The 23,879-nt window shown below is 36.9% G+C and overlaps 1 protein-coding gene across 1 annotated transcript in view; it reads left to right on the top strand.

Moving 5' to 3' along the window:
• The window catches only part of LOC149804077 (uncharacterized), a 75,212-nt gene that overhangs the window by 35,511 nt on the left and 15,822 nt on the right, over nucleotides 1–23,879 (top strand). The window contains exons 10-15 of the mRNA XM_089953995.1: nucleotides 4,953–5,074; nucleotides 6,108–6,268; nucleotides 8,749–8,849; nucleotides 13,281–13,838; nucleotides 18,083–18,098; nucleotides 19,313–19,366. Of these exons, the coding sequence (XP_089810121.1) occupies nucleotides 4,953–5,074; nucleotides 6,108–6,268; nucleotides 8,749–8,849; nucleotides 13,281–13,838; nucleotides 18,083–18,098; nucleotides 19,313–19,366 (1,012 nt within the window). The remainder of the gene's footprint in view (nucleotides 1–4,952; nucleotides 5,075–6,107; nucleotides 6,269–8,748; nucleotides 8,850–13,280; nucleotides 13,839–18,082; nucleotides 18,099–19,312; nucleotides 19,367–23,879) is intronic.

The raw sequence follows: 23,879 nt of genomic DNA, 5'->3' as shown, positions 1-23,879 counted from the left end.
AACTTAAGTATTAGTATGGAAAGCTCTAGAATACCTAGAACAAAAAGAACGCAGACCCAGTCTGACTCCCAAGTCATAGGCCCATATGGATTACACTTCCTATTTTTGTTGGACACTTTTGCACACATCCTAAATGTGGAGTTTGCTTGTGCAAATTTGCCTTCGTTTATGCGTCTAAAGACATAGACATTTTATTCTCCTTATACATATTTTTCAAGTGATAATCCACTCAGTTCTTGCTATTTTTAGTGTAATTCTAGCTCTCTTGTTACTTCAGAGGAATTTGGTTGCGCCATGCTAATTTAGTGATGCCGTAATAGTTTTTTCTCCTTCCCTTATCCGGTTTTAGGGTAAATACTTGCTCTCTTGTTTTAGTTCTCAAATTTTATTGAAAATACTTGCTTTAGAAGTATGCTATTGATTCTTACTTAAGGTAAGTATTGCTTCTCCTTTGTAGTTCCAGAATCTGACTTCCTTTTCATCAGTTCTTACCATTGAATAATTGTATATGCACTTGCTTAGGCAGTACAATTATAATTGTAGCATTAGAATATACTTTTATGATACTGAGTTGGAAGTACATTTTCTAAATCTCAATGTTTGTTTAATATTTTTTCATTTCAGGCAGTATTTGCTTTAGCAGTATGTGCTTTTCATTTCAGGTGACATGTTGCAAAGTGTCAGGGAATGTGGATGCAAAAATGCCACCTGGGATAATTACCCTACATGTTTATCTAGCACAAAATGCGTTTGGGACGTTGCCGACAGTAGGTGTACTTATAAGGAGGGAAAGAAAAACCTTTCTTTCACTTTGCCTCCTCAGTCTCAGGAATGTGTGGGCACCTTCTCAATCCCAGGCGAGTATGAGATCCTTACCTTCCTTTGAGAAGGGGACTGCCTCAGTGTCACGAGTATGTTCTGAGTCAGCCAGTTCTTAGAATGAAACTCCTCTATCCTAGGGAAGTATGGGATCCTTCCCTTCCTTAGAGAAGGGGACTGCCTCAGTGTCACGAGTATGTTCTGAGTCAGCCAGTTCTTAGAATGAAACTACTTTTTCATACGATAGTATGGGATCCTTCCCTTCCTTAGAGAAGGGGACTGCCTCAGTGTCACGAGTATTTTCTGAGTCAGCCAGTTCTTAGAATGAAACTCCTCTATCCTAGGAGAGTATGGGATCCTTCCCTTCCTTAGAGAAGGGGACTGCCTCAGTGTCACGAGTATGTTCTGAGTCAGCCAGTTCTTAGAATGAAATTCCTCTATCCTAGGAGAGTATGGGATCCTTCCCTTCCTTAGAGAAGGGGACTGCCTCAGTGTCACGAGTATGTTCTGAGTCAGCCAGTTCTTAGAATGAAACTCCTCTATCCTAGGAGAGTATGGGATCCTTCCCTTCCTTAGAGAAGGGGACTGCCTCAGTGTCACAAGTATGTTCTGAGTCAGCCAGTTCTTAGAATGAAACTCCTCTATCCTAGGAGAGTATGGGATCCTTCCCTTCCTTAGAGAAGGGGACTGCCTCAGTGTCACGAGTATGTTCTGAGTCAGCCAGTTCTTAGAATGAAACTCCTCTATCCTAGGAGAGGATGGGATCCTTCCCTTCCTTAGAGAAGGGGACTGCCTCAGTGTCACAAGTATGTTCTGAGTCAGCCAGTTCTTAGAATGAAACTCCTCTATCCTAGGAGAGTATGGGACCTCTCATTCCTTCTTTCCGAAGTGGTAATAAGATCTCTCTCTCTCAGTTATAATGAAGCAATGTCTCTGTAGAATCATACTCCCAGACTGGGGTAGAGCATCCTTCTCTCATGATCAGTGGCCCCTCTCTGTCTGTGTGCTACTGATGGGGATCGAGGGTTGGCCTATCAACATCCCACTATAAGGTAGGGTCCCAGATCAATATTCCCTCCCTTTCCTATGTTTCTTTTCAATTCCTATGGGATGTGGCAAATCTTTCTTTCTGTTCATGACCCCAGGAATGCCCATGCCTTAACCTCAGATCAGATTGGATCTTACTGGTTGTAGGCCTGCTTTGTTTGCTCAGGTGGGGCTTACCAAAAAACCAGCACCGCTCCTCTCTCCCTAGATGAACCACAAAGGATAAGAGAAGTTCCCTTCCTCATGAAAGCTCCTCTAGTAAACTCAACCACATTACTTCCTTGGTGGGGTTAAGGGGCAAGGAAGATATTTCTATTCCCAAGTCCCCCTCCTCAAGGGAGGGAGCCCTGCAGATGGAAAGTGCTTTCGATGCTGGAGAACTCTAATACATTTGATGAGGAACCAGCTGGAATGGTCCATCCAACTCTCTTAGTGTCTGTTGTTTGTCACCTGATGGCTCAGGCAGTGGAAGAAGACTAAATCTGTCCAGAGATGGAAGACAAGAAGATCTTTTTCCAATTAGGTGAGATTTCTGGGAGATCATCGCACAAAGTTTTCCTTCTGCTACACCATTCCATGATGGAATGAGAACTGTACGAAATGGTTGCTAGATGAGAGGAATTTGCCAGTTAATAAAATGAGTGGTGCTTTGTCCAATCCCATCCCCAGCCCCCTACATTGTGATCATGGTCTTGGTATTGGACTATAGAGTTTACTTTCCTGCTTTCCCCCTGTCATGGATGCTGGTGTGTCACAGCTGTGGATTTCAGCAGGGATCTTGACTCACCTCTTGGACCTTGGCAGCACTGGCACTTAAGGCTTGTAACTGTAATTTTCCATGCTGGTCTTTCTATGACAGCCTCCTTCAGACTTCTGAAAGAGACAACTTTGTCTCTGGTAATGCCTCAGCTTGTAAAAATGCTTCATTGTCTGCTGGAGGCGTTGCAAAGATGTTGAGGTACACCTTGTCCATATCAATGGTGCTTTTGGTGACTTGCTCCACTTATGCAGGGATGCTGCCTGGGATATTTTTAAGGTCTTGCTAGATCACAGTAAGAACCTTCTGATGGCTGCTCCTCTGGAGACAGAGACGCTATTTTGATTATATCTTCTTCAATGGCATCCCAGGATCTGAAAGTCCAACAACACAGGTTCCTCCCAGCCACACCTAGTGAGTCAAAACAGACCAAGAAGCAGTCTCCTGCAGACCACCCCTTTGGTTCTTCAAAGTTTATTTTTAAAGAGGATGCAGCCTTATCAATCCTAGAATCAACCCCAATTCAAATTGCATGATAAGGTCACATGCCATTTCTGTTCATGGAGTTGGAGCCTTCTCTGTCGGGCAACCTTCAAGAAGATCATGCTCTGAGTCCGATATATTCCCATCAAGAGGAATATCACGGTGGACAGTTTATCTAGGAGGGGCCGACCGGTCTTTACAGGATAGTCCCTACACCTGGATGTAGCAAAGTCACTTTTCCAGCTGTGGTGGAGACCCGTATTGGACATGGATGCGATAATGCTAAACAGTAAGCTCCCCTTTTTCATCTCTCCAGTCCTGGGTCAGAGGGCCTGCAAAGTGGAAGCTTTTAGTGTACATTGTCATCATTTGTAAACTTACACCTTTCACAATGATTTTGTAAATACTCCTAAGTCAGGTCCTCCACCAGTTGGTACATTCTGTTATCCCTTCTGTGGCCTCAGTGGTGTTGCTTAGTGATCTCCTTGATATGATGGTAGATGAGCCCAGTAGCTGAACACAGAGGATGGACATAGTGTCACAACACAGGGGGTCTCTGCTTTAGGCAGGCCCGATGATTCCCAACTTTCATGATTGGCTCATATCAAGCAATCAATCTATCTGGACATGTTTTTGAGCGAACTTGCAAGTTGTATCACCTTGGCTAAGAGGAGGTCCATTTCCAGTGTTTAGGATGTGAACTGGGATATTGAATATCACTGGTGCAGTAGGAATTGCCTTGATCCTCACTTCCCCCGCCCTTTAAACAGATAACAAGAGACACCCAATAATATACAAAGTATATGTTCATTAGGTAGCAAATATAACACAAAAATATCAGAATTCATTATTAATAATACAAATTAAAACAAATACAGGACTGTGCTAAATTCTCAATCTTTAGCATCAGCCTTGGAATTAGAATATTCTATATGTATTATTATGTACAAATTCGCAATATGTCTCCTTAAAAGCACAAGTATGCATAGTGCAGATATACGATTTTGCCAGGACTGATATGTTTTTGGTTTTTTTGTTTATTTTGTAGGTTTTTTGCTTGTTGTTGTTTTCTTACCCATGGACCAGGAGTTTTTAATGGAATCTATGCTTGGTCCTATCATATGACACATCATTGAAGTCATCAATGCAGTACATTTTATATGCAAAACTTGGTTAAAATAGTATTCAAGTTTTTCTGTTTGATTGCACTGGCTCATTTTTCTTTTATGCCTACAGCCTATATCCTCAGCTAAATACATGTTACATGATTCATTTGAGACTGAGACCAACTGACTTTTTAAGGGTAAATATTGCTGGGTTCAAAGGTAAACAAGTTTGGTATTGGATCACACATGCCTAAGGAACAGGTGGTGATTAATATGAAAAGACTACTGGCACAAACAGTTATGGGTTCCAAAGAAAAGTCAAAATGACATTCTAATATTTCATTGTCATTTTAAAATGTTGAAAAGTTATATTTTGTAGTTGCAACAATCCTAGTAACTTGAATATTTTATGCTTATATAGACTTACAGTTGGTTGTTACATGTGGCCAATTGAAAATTTTAAGTTTGGATAAAATACCAGAAGCAGAATCATAAACACTAATGAGATGAGATAATGCAATGTTAATTTGACTTTCTATGTGCAGTTTTATATTGCCTATGATGCCTCTTATTCAAACTTTTTGTAAGAGGAAAAATATGAAAAGTCTGTGCATAAGCTCCATTTATAATACACTCCCGATTGTATTAGTATTTATACTACTTCCATGAAGTTTTAATTTTTATGGAGCCCAAATATAATGTAAGATTTTGTAGATGCATATCGATGTTTTTATCGGCAGGTTATGGAATATGCCGATGTGAAAAGCCTCAATGAGACCCTTCAAGTACGAATTGAACGTCCGGAAGAGCTTGATCTATTTCTCAGGTTTGAGCACAACATGGGAAACATTGTTTTCTTCAAGTAAGTACTGTAATTAATCTAAATAACCAGAACATTTAATTTTCCGGGCCCTATTTTTAAAAAAATTAGTAATAATTTCCCATATTGCTTACAATTTCTGGTCATCAAATGCTTATGCTATACAGCCTAGGAAACCTAAAAGAAAAATGTAAAAAATAGGAACACAAACTAAAAAATGCTTAACCTTTACTCGCCTGTTAACTAGATTACCATGAGTAATTCTCCGAAAAGTTTCACTGATTATTAAATCTACCTTGCATTTGTTTTAGGTCTTAATATTGTCCTAATAAAAGATCATTGGTAATGTTCATAGGTTAGGAATTAAGATGGTGGAGAATTCTTCCTACATGCTGCTACATAATTCAAAGAGTCAAATTCAGTTTTTCAAACGGTGCTCATGCCCATCAGATAAAGATTTAGCGAGTGTAGAGAAAGTGCAGTACAAAAAGGATAAAACAATAGTTTGAAAATAAAATGGATAAAAAATATGCAGATATGTGTCATGATCCATACAAGATCTTCATTATCCATTAAATTTAACATGACAGTATTTACAGTTGTCCACAGACATTTCATCCAGAAGCTTGCAATATTTTATCCAAGAGTTATTAGGCCGACACAGTAGTTAATATTCCATTTAGTACAGTCACATGGTTCAAACTTTGCAGATAATGCTTTGCCAGATGTTAGTAGAACATACCAGTGAGGATGAAAGCTCATAAAATTTGATATCTGATCTAGCAAGTACATGTTTCAAAAGTATTTCTCTGCATGCAGTTCGAGATGAGTCTTTCAAATAGGGTTACTTTCCAATAACTATTTTGACACTTTGTGACAAGCGCTAATAATAAAGAATACTTGAGATGGGGATAACTATTTTCATTTGAAATTATAAAGCACTATATAAATATGATCCTAAACGTTTTATAAAAAAAAATTTGACAGGTTTTGCAAATTATGATACTGTACATGCCAAAATCGCCGATGTCGGGGCCTTTACTGTAGTCTCTAGTTTATCTCATTACCTCTTCAGCACTGAAAGGCTGAGAAATAAAGTTGTGCTTGATCCTGAGTGGCTCATATATGGCGTGAGAACCTGGATTACGTCTGACCAGGTCATAAAGAGGCATCCAGATGTCACAGCACAATGGGATCATTTTAAGAAAACTGGACAGCTCACACATACACTCATAGGTATCACATTAAATATTTTCATTTTATGTAGATTATTTCTATTCAAAAGTAAAATGGTTAGTGAAGAGAAAAAGTGTACGTATTACATTTTTAGTAGCAAACATTAAAGTGTTTATTTCTGGAAGAAGTAAAAAGTATTCAGCTACAACAATTTTTTTCATTTTTAAGCAGTATTTTTAACTTTGCTAACTGAAGGCCAAACGAGCTTGTGGCATGACTCGTGTCCATCATGCATCGTGTCAACAATCTCTTGTGTATGTTGTATAAACTTTGTGTATAAACATTTTTTTTACCAAACTTAAATGTAGCTTTTATCATGAACAAAATCAGCAAAACAAACAAAGCTTTGATTCGTTTAGGGGAATAACGAATAACCCTTGTGGATGCAATGGAAGCTTCACTTATTAGCGAAGTTTCAAGACTCATGACGTGTTAAAAAGACACATACTGATGGAGTAACTAAGGCTCTAACTGTATAATGAGGTTACACGATGGAATTATATGAAAAGAGCTCAGTCCACAGAATAATCCACGTCAATTAATGAAGTAGATTTTATTTAATTTACAAAATTTTTATACAACTGAAATATATATATATATATATATATATATATATATATATATATATATATATATATAGCATGTATGCTGTATCAGTGATATACCACGAGACGTATAAATTTTTTATTAAAAGGAAACGAAGCTTGCCGATTTTCCTTTAATGAAAAATTTATACAGCAAGTGGTATATCATTGATACAGCATACATACTATACATATATTTTATTTATATGACATAAAAATACATATATTTGCCGTTTGAACGGAGTTAGATTGACGAGAGGCAACTGTGTATTGACTGAATGAATGAACTCACATTCCTGCCGAGTATGTCCGCTACAAAGTTCTGTCTTTGTGTGTCTATTCACAATCACCTCTTTATATTGATAAGTTGATTGTTTTCATTTTTGAGTTTCTGTTTTTATTTACATTGATTAAATCAATATAAGTTACACTTAAGATTTATACATGAAAGATAGTTTTAATGAAGACAGTAGAGCACTAGGCCTACAGACACATTGATGCTTGAATACTGAATGCTCAACAATGCATTGACGTACAGGCGCAAGGAAATTAGCGTGGAATAGAATCTAAGCAAAACGACAAACCAACAAGAGGTTATTAAAATATTTTAATATATTTAAAGTTGATCTAAGTCATTATTCTGCTTTAATTAACATTACTACCATCCATAAATATGTTTCTCTCTCTCTCTCTCTCTGGGCCCCAAGTGGTCTTAAAGTGGTTTCCATTTTGGATCACTGCCATCTCATCTCTGTCTGCGTGGGTTTGAGTCTCGGATTTGGCCAGTGTGGTTATGTGAGAAAGCTTGCCAGTAGCTTTTTGAGGGTCGGTGGTTCTTTCTGGGGATTTCCCGAGTTCTTCCTCACCATTAATACTGGCCTATTGTGTGCTGAAAAATGGCGTTAAACCCTACAACAACAACAACTCTCTCTCTCTCTCCCCCTTTGGTTGGTTTGACTTAACATTTACCATCATTCTTTGTAGGTCCAGAGACGTTGTGGTATTACATAAGCAAAAATCCTTTATTGTATTTTCATGGATTTTCACCCTTATCTTGATAAGATGGTCAACAGAGAGAAAAAGAGAGAGAGAGAGAGAAGGGGGCGGCCTTTGGATATTTTCATATTTACTTAATAATAAACAATTTTTAAACCTTGTAAAAGGTTTAAAAAAAACAACAACATCAACAAAGCCTTAAATACGTTACATATGTGTGTCCCATAACCAAGACATTTACCTTACTGTGTCGACCAGCAATTGCAACTTTGTATCATTGATTATATAAATACTTTTGATAGGTCCCAAGGGAAGTGTAAACATACCATTATGAAGAACGATGTTGTAGTTTACTTGGTGCAATTTCAGTTTCAAGGTTTTTTATCCAGCCCAATTTCTTTTTCTCTCTCACTCCAAATTTCTCATATTTTGTCCCTTGTGCATGAGAGGGGAGGGGAAAATGGTAAAAGAAGGGATTGAAATCAAACTGGGTACCATGCTAAATTCATTTAGAAAATGGGGATTATTATTACATTTTATCGTTATTTTCATACCTCACTGATTATTAGTGAGTGGAAATTTATCATTGACCAGTAGTATTGGTATATAAAATTGCTTTATACCAACACTTTAAAAGACATGTTATTTTTAATATATATATATATATATATATATATATATATATATATATATATATATATATATATCTAAGCAAGGTCAAGGTAACAAGCCTGATAATGCCTATTAATGAGTTGACATGGTATGATTGGCTAAACTTGTTTTTTTAACTTGTCTCAACTGATGAAGTTTACTTGGTCTGTATCTTATTTAGCCATGAGGTGAACATTGTTTTTTGGGTCATGGTTATAATTAGTTGTTTTGGAAATTGTGTCATTTCAGAAAAACTATGGTCATCTCACTCTGAAATTCATCAACATAAAGAACATCTTTTGGATGTAATGGAAAAGCTAAATATAATCGCGAAGCCACTGCATATGGAAGTAAGTGTAATCTCTCCATTTCTCCTTCCCTCCCTCTGTCTCTAGGTCTCTCTTGCTCTCTCTCTTATGCTCAGATGTTACATGTAAATGGTCATAAAACGTATAAAATAACTTGTTTGTGTGCCTTAGAGGTACATCTTGCATCATTGTGTAAGGTAAGAAATACATTAAATTCAAAATGTATGACATTTTATGAAGGTCTTAGTTTCAATCAAGGGGACTGGAAATTTGTTTTCTGTTTTATGCAAGAATATAATTTTTGCATTATCACCTTGCTAAAGAGAAAATCTCTAACATAACATTTGGACTTGGTATAACTGACCTAACTGGCAAACACTCCAAGAAAAAATCTGTCCAAAGCCAGTAGTAAACGTGGCAAAGCTCCTCAAGAAAAAATAGTCAAAAGCATTGGTATAAGTACTAAAGCACTTAGAGAAAAAGTCGTTCAAAGCACTTGTAAACATGGTAAACCACTTCAAAAAAGCCTTTCCAAAGAAATTTTAAACACGGTAATGTACAGCAAGACAAAGCACATGTAAGCATTATAAAGCACTTTTAATAACATGTTAAACATGGTTAAGCACTGAAAGAAAAAATCTGTCCAAAGCACTGACAACATGGTAAAGCACTTCAGAAAACATCTGTCCAAATCAGTGATAAACACAGTTAAACACTTCAAGAAATGCCTCTCCAATGCACTGGCAAGCATGGTATGACACGAAATGAAAAACCTGTCCAAAACACTGGAAAATTATTGTACAGCACTTCAAGAAAAATCTGTTGAGAGCACTGGTAAACATGGTAACATACTTCAAGAAGAAGCTATCCAATTCACTAGTTAACGTGGTAAACCACTTGAAAAGATTTCTGTCCATAAACATGGCAAAGCACGTCAAGAAAAGCCTGTCGAATACACTTGTAAACATGGTAAAGCACCTCCTGAAAAATATGTCCAAATCATTGGTAAACATGGATAAATACTTCAGGAAAAGCCTGTCCAATGCACTAATAAGGCACATAACAAAAACCTGTCCAAAGCACTTGTAAACATTGTAACGAACTTCAAGAAAATCATGTTTAAGGCTCTTGTGAACATGGTAAAGCACTTCAGCAATAACCTCTATAAAAAATACAGTTAAACATGGTAAAGCACTTAAAGAAAAACTTGTTGAAAGCATTGGTAAATGCAGGACAGCACTTCAAGAAATCTTGAAGTGTTTTGTTATGTTTTACCAATGCTTTAGACAGATCTGTTCAATGCACAGGTAAACATGGTAAAGCATGTCAAGAAAAACCTATCCAAAGCACAGGTAAACATGGTAAAGCATGTCAAGAAAAACCTATCCAAAGCACAGGTAAACATGGTAAAGCATGTCAAGAAAAACCTGTCCAAAGCACTGGTAAACATTTTAAAGTAAAAACTGTCCAAAGCACTGGTAAACATGGTAAAGACCTTCAAGAAAGGCTTATTCAAAGCACTGGTCTACAGGGTAAACCACTTCAAGAAAAATCTGTCTAGAGCATTGGTAAACACGGTAAAGCATTTCATGAAGAAGCTGTCCAAGGCACCGGTAAATGTGGTAATCCACTTCAAGCAACATATTTCCAAATCAATAGTAAATGTGTCAAAACACTTCAAGAAAACATGTCCAAAGCACTGGTAAACATGGTAAAGGACTTCAAGAAGAATTTGTCCAACATAGTGGTAAACCTGGCACTATTTGTCCAAAGCAATGGTAAACAAAGCATAGCACTTCAAGAAAAGTATGTCCAAGGTAATGGTAAACGTGGTAAAGTACAACACAAAAAATCTGCCCAAATGTTACAAGTCTATGCTCTTAAAATAGACAACAGAAAAGAGTGAAAAGCAAGACGTTTTGTAAAATTTAACAAATAATTTATTTCCCTAGAATGCAAAGTGAAAATGAAAAAAGAACCTATAGTATCATGAATTAAATCCCAAAATTATTGTAGAATTACAGACACATGTCATAATTATAAAAGTTTGAATAAACTTTAGTGGAAATCCAAATTAAGTTTAACACTGAAAGTGTTAATGTGCCAGTGATGGTTCGTATAGTGTTGATATGCAAACAAGTCTTTTGCTGGATCACAATAATACAATCCAAGACGAAATCCATATTTGAAATGTCGCTATAAATTCCACTAACCACTAGGGCACCGGAGAATAATTTTAATAATTCCAAATCAAATACTGTAGACAACAATAATTTGATTCTGCTCAGATGTTAAAGCATGAATGAATAATCTTTCTAGTGACAAGATTATATAAGATTATATAGTCCTCTACTTGACCACAGGTTACAGTTAACATTTTCTAAGAAAAAACATTACATAATGGAAAATAATCTTTTAGAAACTTCATAATGTTTACAAAATAAAATGTTAGTTATAATTATAAAGTCTGTAACACAGATTTTAATTATATAACATGGGCTATGTAATGTGTGCCAGGTAAATTGTTGGGGAATTCCAGTAACCTAGACCCTGATCAAATAAACATGCTTGCTTCCATTAATAATGATCCTGATATTAAATCCAGACACATATATATACACAAATTTTAATTATATACCATGGGCTATGTAATGTGTGCCAGGTAAATTGTTGGGGAATTCCAATAACCTAGACCCAGATCAAATAAACCTGTTTGCTTCCATTAATAATGATCCTGATATTAAATCCAGACACATATATACTATTTTAGCTCTGCATTGGTTTGAAGAATTAAAAAATCAATAATTCATGTCAAGTAGAAAACAGGCTTTATTTTGGACAAGGTTATGTCCAGCATATCATGTTATATTACAATATCATGTAATGAAATAAAAAGAACATTTAAAAACATTAACTAACAAACAATGAAAAATAAATATACATAACACCAAAGTTCTAGTAAGCACAGCAAAACACTCCAAGAAATACCTGTCCAAAGCACTGGTAAATATGTAAAGACCTTCAAGAAAAATCTGTCCAAATCAGCGGTAAACATGGTTAAACACTTCAAGAAAAGCTTCTCCAATGCACTGGTAATCATGGTATAGCACTTCAAGAAAAACCTGTCTAAATCAGCGGTAAACGTGGTAAAGCACTTCAAGATCTAACCTGTCTAGAGCATTGGGAAACGTGGCAAAGCACTTCAAGATATAACCTGTTCAAAGCATTGGTAAACAAAGTAACACACTTCAAGATATAATCTGTCTCGAACATTGGTAAATGTGGTAAAGCACTTCAAGATATAATCTGTCTTGGGGATTCTTGAACGTGGTAAAACAAAATGTGTATTCAAACATCAAGTTGCTCTTATGAACTACTGCCAATCAGGATACAAGTATGTATTCATGCGTGATGATTAAATCTCATTTTACTTTTACTTAGGTTCCAGATACTATCTGGTGATGGGTATGACTTTACTGCTGTTGTTAGCCTTCAGCATACAAATTTAGTCTTAGCTCTTTTGGCAAGACTTTAAAAATGTTGAATTTTTCTACAAGACAGGGTTTTGGGGGGATCAAAGAGCACTTTATCTTAATCATTTGGGATGCGTATCTGTGTGTGTGATTTGGATTTTTAACGTAGCTTTAACAATTTTTTAGTCATATCGCTACGATGTCTGCAGTGTGACAGTTTATAGTGATGTCCAGCACTGGGGCATCATGCCGCAGACATGTAGCATGATGTCCCACCTAGTCACATTATCCTGACACCAGGCCAACCAGTCCTAACACTAACCTCTTAATGCTGAGCGCCAAGCGAGGAAGCTGTTTGTACCATTTTTGTAAGTCTTTGGTATGACTCGGCCGGGGATCGATCCCACAACCTCCCGCATCCAAGGCAGACGCTCTAACTACTAGGCCACTGGAGCGGTCCATTTGGAATGCAATGAATGTATATTGATATATAATTTTTATATAAACTTTAATGATTTCCTGTTATGCATTTGTTGACTCTTTACTAACATTATGCAAGTGTATGAAATAGTTAGCTAAGTAAGCTTTATGTTCTTAACATCGATCGCACAACAAGTTGATTTCAGTTATATCTGTACAATTTTGACACCTCAGATATTGGTGTAATGTAGTCTTTTATGGTGGAAAAAAATGGATAACTTTGATATTACTACTAACCTTGGATGGGTAACTTGTACCTACTGTATTATTGTATTGAAATCGAGACTACAGAGGGGCAAACTAAGCTTGCTCACTGTAACTGCACTATTCAGTACCCTGATCATAGCTTATAGGGGCAATAATTTTGACATATTTATAGAACATACTTTCTAAGAAGTTATATTGCTTTAAGTAAACTTTTGATAATTTGACACGAAATCTTGCTGATAATTCCATTGATCTGAGATAACTTGTATGATTAGATTCTAAATATGTTTGGTTTTCTTTTGTATTAACTTAGGAAGAGTACTATTGGGTGCCCTGTATGGTCAGCATACCTGCACCCGATTATATGAAGAAACTACAACAGAACAAAGATACAACCAAGACATCTACACTGTGTTTCCGGTCCAAGACCAACTTCATCCATGTAGGAGTGTTCCACCGCCTTCTTGCTACATGCTTGTCGAAATGGGCACCAGCAAAGGAAAGGAATACATACCTCCTCTTTCAAGGACTTTGTGTATTTGATCTTGATGAACAGCACCAACTGTTTCTGTCCTTAAACGACTTTGTCATCCGTGCTACTGTGATTCGATTTACCAAACAAGGACGGATCCCCAGTCTCTCTCTCTGCATTACTGTACGGGACAACCTGCACAATGCACTGTCTGAGATTTCAGACTATTTGTGCCCAGGCTCTATGTTCGAGATCTGTGTTCAGTGCGAAGAATGCTCTCCACTGACAAATGAAGGCTTGCATTCAATCATTACTCTGCGAACTAAGGATGAGTTAAAATGTAGCTATCACAAAGAAACTCACTGTGTGGAATCAGGGAAACTTTTAGGATTTTGGGAGGTAATTTAGGTTCATTATCTTAGCTCAATACAGTTGTTTCAAATAATGAAAACATCTCCATTTTTAAACACAAGTGTGGATTTTACCATGCCAAATATAATTGTCATAATGAGCTTCAAAATCTAATATCAGAAAGGTACTATGGTTCTACATGCACCAATGGTCCGTACAAAGCAGATTAATATAAAGGGTTATGGACCACACAGTCAAATATACCTTTTAGTTAACATTCTCTTAGGAGTTAGAAAAATACAATTACAGTAAGCATATATTGCATATAGGTTTTGATGTGTGGTGTGTGTGTGTGTGTGTGTGTGTGTGTATATACCTGGTCCCACTACATTAGTGATAACTTTCTCTGCTTCCTTTGAATCCAGCCACCCCAAAAAGTAGAAAACCATCTTTCAGTCAATATATTATACACAGGATAAACAACTCTTACAGACTAACTACCCTTTCTATGCTCTAGGGGTCTATAATATGCCATTATACCCAGATGTAATCACTTCCACTTTCATGCTCTAAAGAATTTCTTTTGAGAATCCATTTTATTTATACTTAATTCTCATTAGCCATCTTTTATTTTCAGTGATATATTAAAGTCCAAATGGTGTTTTATATGGTGGATATAACATTTTGATAAAATTCTTTGAATTTATTAATAATTTGCCATTATTGTGCTGTTCATCTTTGTCACAGCTGATATCGAAAAGTAGCATACATTCTCACCAGTGGAATTTTCCAGGCACTGTGCGGGCATGCTAATGTCGACAAGGATATTTCTGCGTTTGGCTTGATTTCCTCGCTTTCTTACGAGTTGGATTGTCAAGTCTTCTGTGCCACCTTCAAGCTTGTGAGGAACATTATATGAGCTTCCTCACTATCTGACGTATGTCCTTGGCAATTTTGCACCTTGCCGAGAAGACCAGAAACGATCATGCCTGGGATTCGGTGAGCCACTTTGCCAAGGCCAAGGCATCTCACCACATTATAACTAACGGTCTGACAGCCTCTTGCAACTTGGTCTTAGTCAGAAGAGATGCACTCTTGCACTATTCTTCTCTAAAACAGGATCACTGCCATCTCACCTATCTGCTTGGGTTCGAGTCTCAGATTCGGCTAACATGGGTATGTGAGAAAACCTGCCGGTAGCTTCTCGTGGGTTGGTGGTTCTTCCTGGGGTTTTCCAGGGTTCTTCCTCCACCAGTTAAACTGGCTACCGTGTATAGCCTATCTTGTGCTGAAAAATGGCGTTAAACACTACAAAAACAACAACAACAATCAAAAACTTACTTCTCTAATTGCAAGACAGGAAGTGGCTCAAGCAAGGAATACTCCTTAAAAATCCACAACCAGTAATAATGGGTTGAACAGAGGCCAGTTTGTAGAAATAGGAAACACACTTGCTACCAAACCTTTCAACAGTCAGTGGCAACAGATGCTTCAAGAGGCACCTCAAGAAGCCGTTCTCAACGCCCCCTCTCTCCCCCCCCCCCACACACACGCTCAAGTGGAATGTATGTGCTGACATACGTTCCTGATACTGTTGGACAATCCAATTGTGGTAATGTACCTCCTGAAACAGGGAAGGACGAACTCACTGGAGTTTTGCGTCAAAGTATGGAATTACCTTCGGCAGTATGCGCTATGCCTGATGAATATAAAGATCTGCAGCATACCAGGACGGTTCAATGCTTTTCCTGTCAAACAGATGACAACTGATTCACACAAAGCGGTCTCTCCATCTACCATTCGAGTATACTCTCTACGATCTATTTGCGACGAGGTGGTACAACAAATTGCTCTCCTTTGTCTCCCCTCTTCTGAACCTAGATGTATGGACCATCAATGTTCTACTATTAGCTCAAAGAATGTGAGGCATGCCTTCCCTCCATCAGTTCTGTATCAACGACCTGCTCGCCCTAGTGAACGATGTACCCAGAAAGTCAGCATTAATGACCATATATATATATATATAAAATGCAGTGATTCTTTCATGCTCCAAACGTACATCTCATTCAGATACTCTATCCAAACATTCACAAGTAGGAAAACAAAAAATGATTCAAATGAAAGTGAGATTCAGATAATCTCCTGGAATGTAAGTGAGATTTACATAATCTCATGTAAAGATTCATATAATCTTATGTAAACAAAATGACTCAGTTGTACTCAATTGAAACAACCAATTGAAAAAACATGACTCAGTCATTTTTACAGCCATATGATTTATATATATTTACAAAACTTGCACACCGATCCGGTGGCCTAGTGGTTAGAGCATCCGCCTTGGATGCGGGAGGTCGTGGGTTCGATCCCCGGCTGAGTCATACCAGAGACTTAAAAAATTGTACTAACAGCTGCCTCGCTTGGCGTTCAGCATTAAGAGGTTAGTGTTAGGACTGGTCGGCCCGATGTCAGGATAATGTGACTAGGTGGGACATCATGTTACATGTCTGCGGCATGATGCCCCAGTGCTAGACATCACTATAAACTACCACATTGCAGACATCGTAGTGATATGACTGAAAAATTGTTAAAGCTACGTTAAAAATCAAAATCACATCACACACATCACACACAAAACTTGCACAATGTGTCCACCGACAAACCACACAGCTCTCCCGAATTTTTTCGGTTGGCCCTTGTATTGGCCTACACACCCTTCATGGATCCACCATGTGCACAAGCTTACAAACTAGCGGTTTCGTCTTTGTATGGCCTTGATGGTTACATCATCTTCCATATCGACACACAGACTGCCAGACAGATAGCCCCACACATATATGCACCATCAGCACACAGTTCTCCTAGATTTGATTGGCCCACTTGTATTGGCTACAGCCTCCCTTCATGGATCCACCATGCGCACAGACATACAAACAGACAGCTTCAGACAGCCCTAAACAGCTACAATAAAACCAAACTGGTCATAATAATAGGTTCGGAATTAATATCTATAGATATGTGGTACTAAATTAAACTCTAATAGCAACTTGTAATTCAAAAGTTCACAACATTTTAAATCAGCATAGTAGTAAAGGCATTATTTCACGATACGACATTAAATACTGAATAGGCTTCACATATCAAATAAAATGCAAATGTAACACATGCCTCTATGGCTGGAGAACACAAATGGAGAACGTTCACTCCTTGACAAGATCCATACCCAGTGTGTCGGTTAGAAATGGAACTTGCCTTAAATAAACAGGACAGTGAGTATTAGTCAGGGTAAAATACCTGTGCTTTTAGTGAATTGCGCCGCAATCTTATCTACAATGAGGTACATGTTAGTTCAGTTGCTTACCTAGAAAAACAATTATTCACCCTATATAACATTGTATGCATGTATGACGAAAATGATCTAATCATTCTAAGGCAAAACCAAGTTATTTCTTGCCTTATTCTGTGATAGTATGATGAAGCCATTAATTTATTTGATGTAGGAAGAAATTGTATTTTAGTAAATCATGTCTCTCCACTAATACTTACCTGATCACGATACAAATAATCCCTCCCACCCTTAACTGAAATGCAAGCATCCTATAATGTTTTGCTCAAGCAAAGACTGGTTTACATCTGGGTATAAAGGTAGCCAAATAACGGGCAGAAATGGGAGATAACATGTAAAAATTGCTTCCCTTTATCTGTATAAGCTATGAACAGAAAGGTGATTTTCATCTTTTAGAGAAAGTCATCCGTAATGTAATGTGATAGGCAAGTATTATCGTAGAAATATAATTTTCTTAAAAGAAAAATTTATGTAATCTCATTTTTTCGAACGAGATATATTCATTACTGTTCATGTGCACACAGTAAGAAAAGAGAAAGAAAATTTTTAGTTAAATATTCCAGTCTCATTCCACTGCAGACTGCACCAGGTTATATACAAATATTTTCCTTATTTTCTTTGATCACATCTGTTATCTTATCTGCTGTTCATTTTGAGAGTGTTCAACAGGTAGAAGTTACTTGGTTTCATTAATTTATTATTTCAACACAGTTACATTGCTAGAATTTATCCTGGTTGAGGAATTCACTTGTTAAAATATTTGTAATGCCTTTTATTTTATAGCACTTCCCATGGAAACTAGCAGCAACTTTTCTTTCAGAAATGATAGTGCCTTTAAAATATTTTTCTTAGCTCAGAGTACTTTGATCTAACTTCTGTTTTCTATATTTCTAGCATAAAGAAAGTTACATGTTCCATTCATTTTTCTTTATTTTATTCTTTTATTCAGGAGGTCAAGAAACAGAGTGAGTATTTATAATTCACATGCTAAACCTTATGAACAGCATATCCAATACATTAACATATTTATTTCTCAGATGAGTTTATAAACAGCTAGCTGTTCCTTGCAATAAAGACACAAAGCATAGAATCCTACTCTTGAACTTAATTTTTCCTCTTGAATGTTAAGCTTGCCATTTGTTCTTTGTTTACGTTAACTTGATCATCATTTCAAACATTTTACTACTTTGAAATCTATTACTGTATCCATTTCCATCTGAATAAAATCTGTATTGAAGACACTTGAACATCGGCACAGAATAAATATTTGCATTGAATACCATTTATAAAATTATATATGTGTATATCAAATACTGTATCCGGTGGTACTATTTATAAACAATAGTTCTTTCCCTTAGAAGAGACGCAAATGTTCTTTTTAAGTAAATTGAAAAGACACATCCTTTTTTATAATTATAATTATAATTATAATTTTTTACATTAATTCTTGCGGTATATGGCATACTGATGAAAAGCCATATGATGTTATGGGGAGGTCATTGGGGCAGAGGAAAAGTGAGCCTTCACAACAGTCCACTGTAATAATTCAAATATGGTTCTTATGAATGTAAAGTGCAGTAAAACATAAATGACGTACTGTCAATAATATCAGACATACTGACACAATTATGACATCATGACTCCAGTTGTGAAGTGCAAACAACCTTTGGACAAAATGTTCAAACAGGTGTGTTAGTATGAGAATGAGAATTGTGTTCGAGGATCTAAGGACTTTAGTGGTTGTTTAACTGTTGCAAATATCAGTTGTGTTTTTTCCATTAATCTGTTGATGGTAAAACTCAATATCCAGCAGTAGAATCACAAATTACATTCGTTGCCTTCAAATACAGGTCTTCAATGCAATATTTGCAGTTTTTGAGAATCGGACACAGGTTTACATTACTGGTGTAGTTATATCATTGCATTAATCACTTGCATGATATGTTATACGTAACTCTGTGCAATGTTCTATTACTGTGTAATAGTTATCCTCTCTATGTTATCATTGTAAAAACGTGGAGTCTTCACAAATTGGACAAAACTGCAGTATGTGCATAAACAAAGATCATTTTACAATCCAAACCTATTGTTTGACTAATTGGAGTTTTAAAATTCACATAGATTCCTGAAAGTTTATTGAATGAGGATAGCATATTTAAATCAAAAATAAATATTTCAGTCCCTGATAATGTGCTACCCCAGCAAAGCCGTGCAACAAAAGAGACAGGAGCAGGTAGGTATTTGTGTGTGTGTGTATTTGTGTGTATGTCTGGTTTTATGTATTTATGCATGTATGTACATATGTATCTATGTAGACTATTTTCTGTTTGTACTGATTACTGATCAACTAAAAAAATTAACCTTTGGGCAAAAAACCTATACTAATTTCTAATATTTTGCACTTTTTAAAATATAAATTTATTCTTGTAAAGAATGTATTCTAAAACAATACGTTTTTGGAAATTATATGTTTCACAGTGTCATCTGTATTATATAAAATATAAAGAAAATTATATAATTCAGAAACATTTAGGCTTTTAAATTTATTAAGAGCATGTCATATTGTAAATGACACGTGCATGCAGATAATACAGAAAGATAAATGTATAATAATAATAATAATAATGATTTTTTTTTAAAGAGGGTAACATAATGAACTGAAAAACTAATCTATCTTACAAAATTGCAGTATCTCTATATCTGACAAATGGCTGAAAGCTTAAGGCTTAGAAGAAGGAAAGTTAGCACCATGATTGATTTTCCAAAGGCATTGGCCAAGTATGTCATGTAATTCATCTTAAAATGTTAAAAATCTATCAAAGTATTGAAGATACTCTTATGTGGTTCACATCCTACACAAGCAGTAGGTCTGAACAGGCAACATTAAATGGACACCTATCTGAAAATAAAATGATAAGTTGTGGAGTATGACAAGGTTCTGTCTTACAGTCCTTATTATTTGTTCTGTTCATAAATGACCTAAACTTAGGAGATACAGTCTAATCAACTGACATGAAACACATGCATGCTGATGACTCTGCCTTTTGTCTTATTCTGAAAGCAATTAAGATGAAGTTGAGAAAAACCTTCAAACTGCTCTCAAAACAAACCTAAAATATGGTACATACACAACATAATAGTACTGAAGTATTTGAAAAAAGTGATTTAATACAGGCATTGTAAGAATTACAGGATACGTGAGTAAATGTATTTATTCTCTTCTCTCACTCACTCTATCTCTTTCTCTCTCAAAGATGTCACTTTTCATTTTTACAAATATTCTATAACATCAACTCATAACTAAAATAACATCAACACTTAAATAAAATATTTAAACAATATTTGGCTCTCTCTGTGGGGACTACTCATGGGCTAAAATCAGAATGTAAAGACTAATTCCCAATCAGTGCTAGGCGTATCCCATCATTACAGTACGTACTGATCCCAGCTTAAGTAGAATTGGCGCTAGGCTGATCCCAGCTCAAGTAAAATCTTTGCTAGGCTGATACCACCACTTGAGTATATTCTGGGCTGATCTTATCTTCAAGCAAATCTATGCTAGGCTGATGCCAGCATGATTGTGTATTCTGGGCTGATCCCAGCTCCAGTAAAATCTGTGCTAGGCTGATCCCAGCATTCAAGTGTACTCTGGGCTGATCGCAGCTTAAATAGACTATGTGCTAGGCTGATCCAAGCATGCTAGTTTATTATGGGCTGATCCCATCTTAACTAAATCTATGCTAGGCTGATAGTTTATGAGTGTCTGATTGGGGGAAAAATGCCAAATTGAATTTGATATTAATATATCAAATGAGAGCCCCCAAGAGGATGCTAGTTTGGAATGTGGAAATCACAATTGTTCCTGAGCATAAGGAAGTCGGTTATGGTGAACTCTGATGTAGCACGTGTAACATGACAAAGACCATCTTCCTAAAGTCTGAATTAGATGGTCCTCCATACCCACTGCAGCTGCATTTGTGGCTGCTCAAATGTGAAACGAATGAACAAAAAAGTTTTGCTCATCATAGCCCATGCATGCCAGCAGGAGCTTCAAGTACGGCAGAAAAAGTTCCCTACTAAACGGACAGCCCATGGAATCCACAAATAAAGGAGCATTTGCCCCATGACTTCCAACCAAAGCCCTTGCCGCCGCTGACTCAAATACTGCCCCTTACAGGGCACAGGACATATGCACGAGTTCCGAAAGAAAGAAATCTTGACACCAGCACAAAATGGGTCCATTTTTGAAGATGGCAATATCAGTATAAACAGATTTGTCTGTTGAAAATGTCTCATCCGGAATTCTCAGGTAATTGCTTGAAGAAATGCTCTGCAGTGATCAAACTGTGAATTTACCACATCGCAATAATCTAAAAAATCCCACCAGATACATCAGCCTTAGTTAATGATTTTAGCAGTTGCAGAATTATCACGGTTTGCCAGAATTCATTCTTTGTCCACTGATTTCCCCATTAACACCACCAGTCCTGCACATGCTCGTGTCAAAATGGCACACAATATCCAGAAATGTTTGTATTCCATGTTACTGAACGACAATGGAGTTGTGAGACGGTCATGCTTTCAAAATAGCCATATGAAGTCCTCTCCAATAAACCTGTGTGAAGAGCAGTGCCATATGATGCGGGCGGCTGTATCAGTCTGCGCACCCACGAGACTGCTGAGCTGCGAACACACTATCCAATACATGTTTGTATTTTCCTGTCACAGAATGCCAGTGGAAGAATTTACTTGGTAAATTTGTGTTGTAAGATGGTCATGTCTTGCATGAACCCATATGAAGTGAAGTGCTCTCCAATGTACCCATCTGAATTGCTGTGTCCATATGATGTGGACATTGGTACCGGTCTGTGCATCTACAAGACCTGAAAGAAGAAAATTGAAAAGCATAACCAGGCAGTAGGAAGTGCTATGGTGATATGCAAAAACAACCTGAAGTCAGCACAAAATTACAAACTTGAAATTTTATCGCTCAGGCAGATATATTTCTCAAAGGGATATGACTGTCACCTACCCAAGACTCAAATAGTATTGTCTGATAGACAATGCTTAGCACCCTGATGCTGCCCTAATCTTAAAAGTATCCACAAGAGTGCATGAAGTGCAAGAAGAAACATGGAATAAAATAGAGCCGCACTGATGGCGTTGTGAGTGAATCTAGGCAGGACTATAATGAGTTTTTTGTAGAATGCATTTATCAGTGGTAGTCCGCGGCAAATGTTTTTGAGGAAGGAAACAAAAAGAGAAAAAAAAAGAAATTAATTTAGTCCAGGATATTGTTTAGTTTCTGTACATAGCCAATAGCCAAGACATAGGTAGATATCGCAGTGTTTTTCAAAAGGATATGAAATAAAATTGCCAAACTGGTACATGGAGAACACAAAAAAAGAAAAAGGAAAGCACTGTGGAGTTGTAAAAGTTGTTGAAAAAATCTATGTAGTGTTTCCAACTGCACCTGTAAGCTTCCATGGTAAATGGAGAAAAGAGCACTTTTTACCAAAATGGACACTTTCATTACTCCCAGCCCTTAATGTTGGATGTTCCGAGACCTGTACTGGAATTTCCTCTGCATAAGGTGAGTGCTGGAGGAATCTCTACACCTTCTTGAATTTGTTGGCAAAGATTATGATGCACTGTCTCCACGAATGGCAAGAATTCTGCCTCATATTTTGCAACCGTTACTGAAGGGATAGTAGTAGTCTTCCCAAGGGTTGCATTGTTGTCCATGACGAGGACATCTGGCGGCAATGATTCTGCATGCCCTAAAGAATAGCATGTCAGATTGGTCCGTGCTTGCCTCGTGCCACCATTCCTAGAGTCAGTTGAGGAGTGAAACACTTTAAGATAATGTAGCCAGATCATTTTGCAATGCCACCACCATTCCTGACAAGTGGGTCACTGTTGAAATATTAGGATGTGTTGAAGGCACTTCCGGTTGCACATGGGTGAACTTGTTTGTTCCAAGAACTGTTTGATTATCATTAACACCGTTGCTGCTACATTCCCTGAACAAAGGAATTAACGAGATTTCGTTACTCCCAGGCTGAAATGAATGCCTGATCATCAAACAGATCCTCTGGGTGCTGTCTCAATTGTAGATCTCTGGTCATTACCATTTTCGTTCAATGTATGGTCCTGGTAATTATCTGTGTGTCTTGAAGACAACATACATTTACATGTAGCCACTTATCTGTGTGTCTTCCATAAATTTGTCCCATTAAAAGCCATAATGCTTGCCATTTTAAATTGATCTGTATGATAAATCCATGAATTTAATTATCAGTCATATACCAGTATAAAGATAGTTCACAATGATCAGATTCACAATATCCCATAATATGTTAAATCCACATTTCTGACAAATAAACAGCGAAAGTTAAGTCCACATTTTTGTGATTTAACGTATTCATTAAATGTCGGTATCTAATGTCATCTGGTTAAAAGTCTAAGAATTTGTCCTCTGTCAGACAAAGTTCTGAAATCCTCTTTAGTAGAAGTATAGTGATTGCAGATTGTCTGTTCCTTGAAAATGTCCTCTGATTGTATTTCCTTGGCTTCACTGTCATACGTGGGTGTTTCTGTCAGTAACTCTTCAATCATACAATTTATGAAATCTATTGTTGTTGTTGTTGTTGTTGTGGGGTTTAACGCCATTTTTCAGCACGATAGGGCTATATATGGCGGCCAGTATTAATGGTGGAGGAAGAACCCGGAAAACCCCGGAAAGA

Source organism: Sinohyriopsis cumingii, chromosome 3, assembly GCF_028554795.1.
Source record: "Sinohyriopsis cumingii isolate HCF-2022 chromosome 3, ASM2855479v2, whole genome shotgun sequence".
NCBI classification, from domain to species: domain Eukaryota; kingdom Metazoa; phylum Mollusca; class Bivalvia; order Unionida; family Unionidae; genus Sinohyriopsis; species Sinohyriopsis cumingii.
Note: the sequence above shows the minus strand (reverse complement) of the source record. Positions and strands in the feature narration are given on the sequence as shown.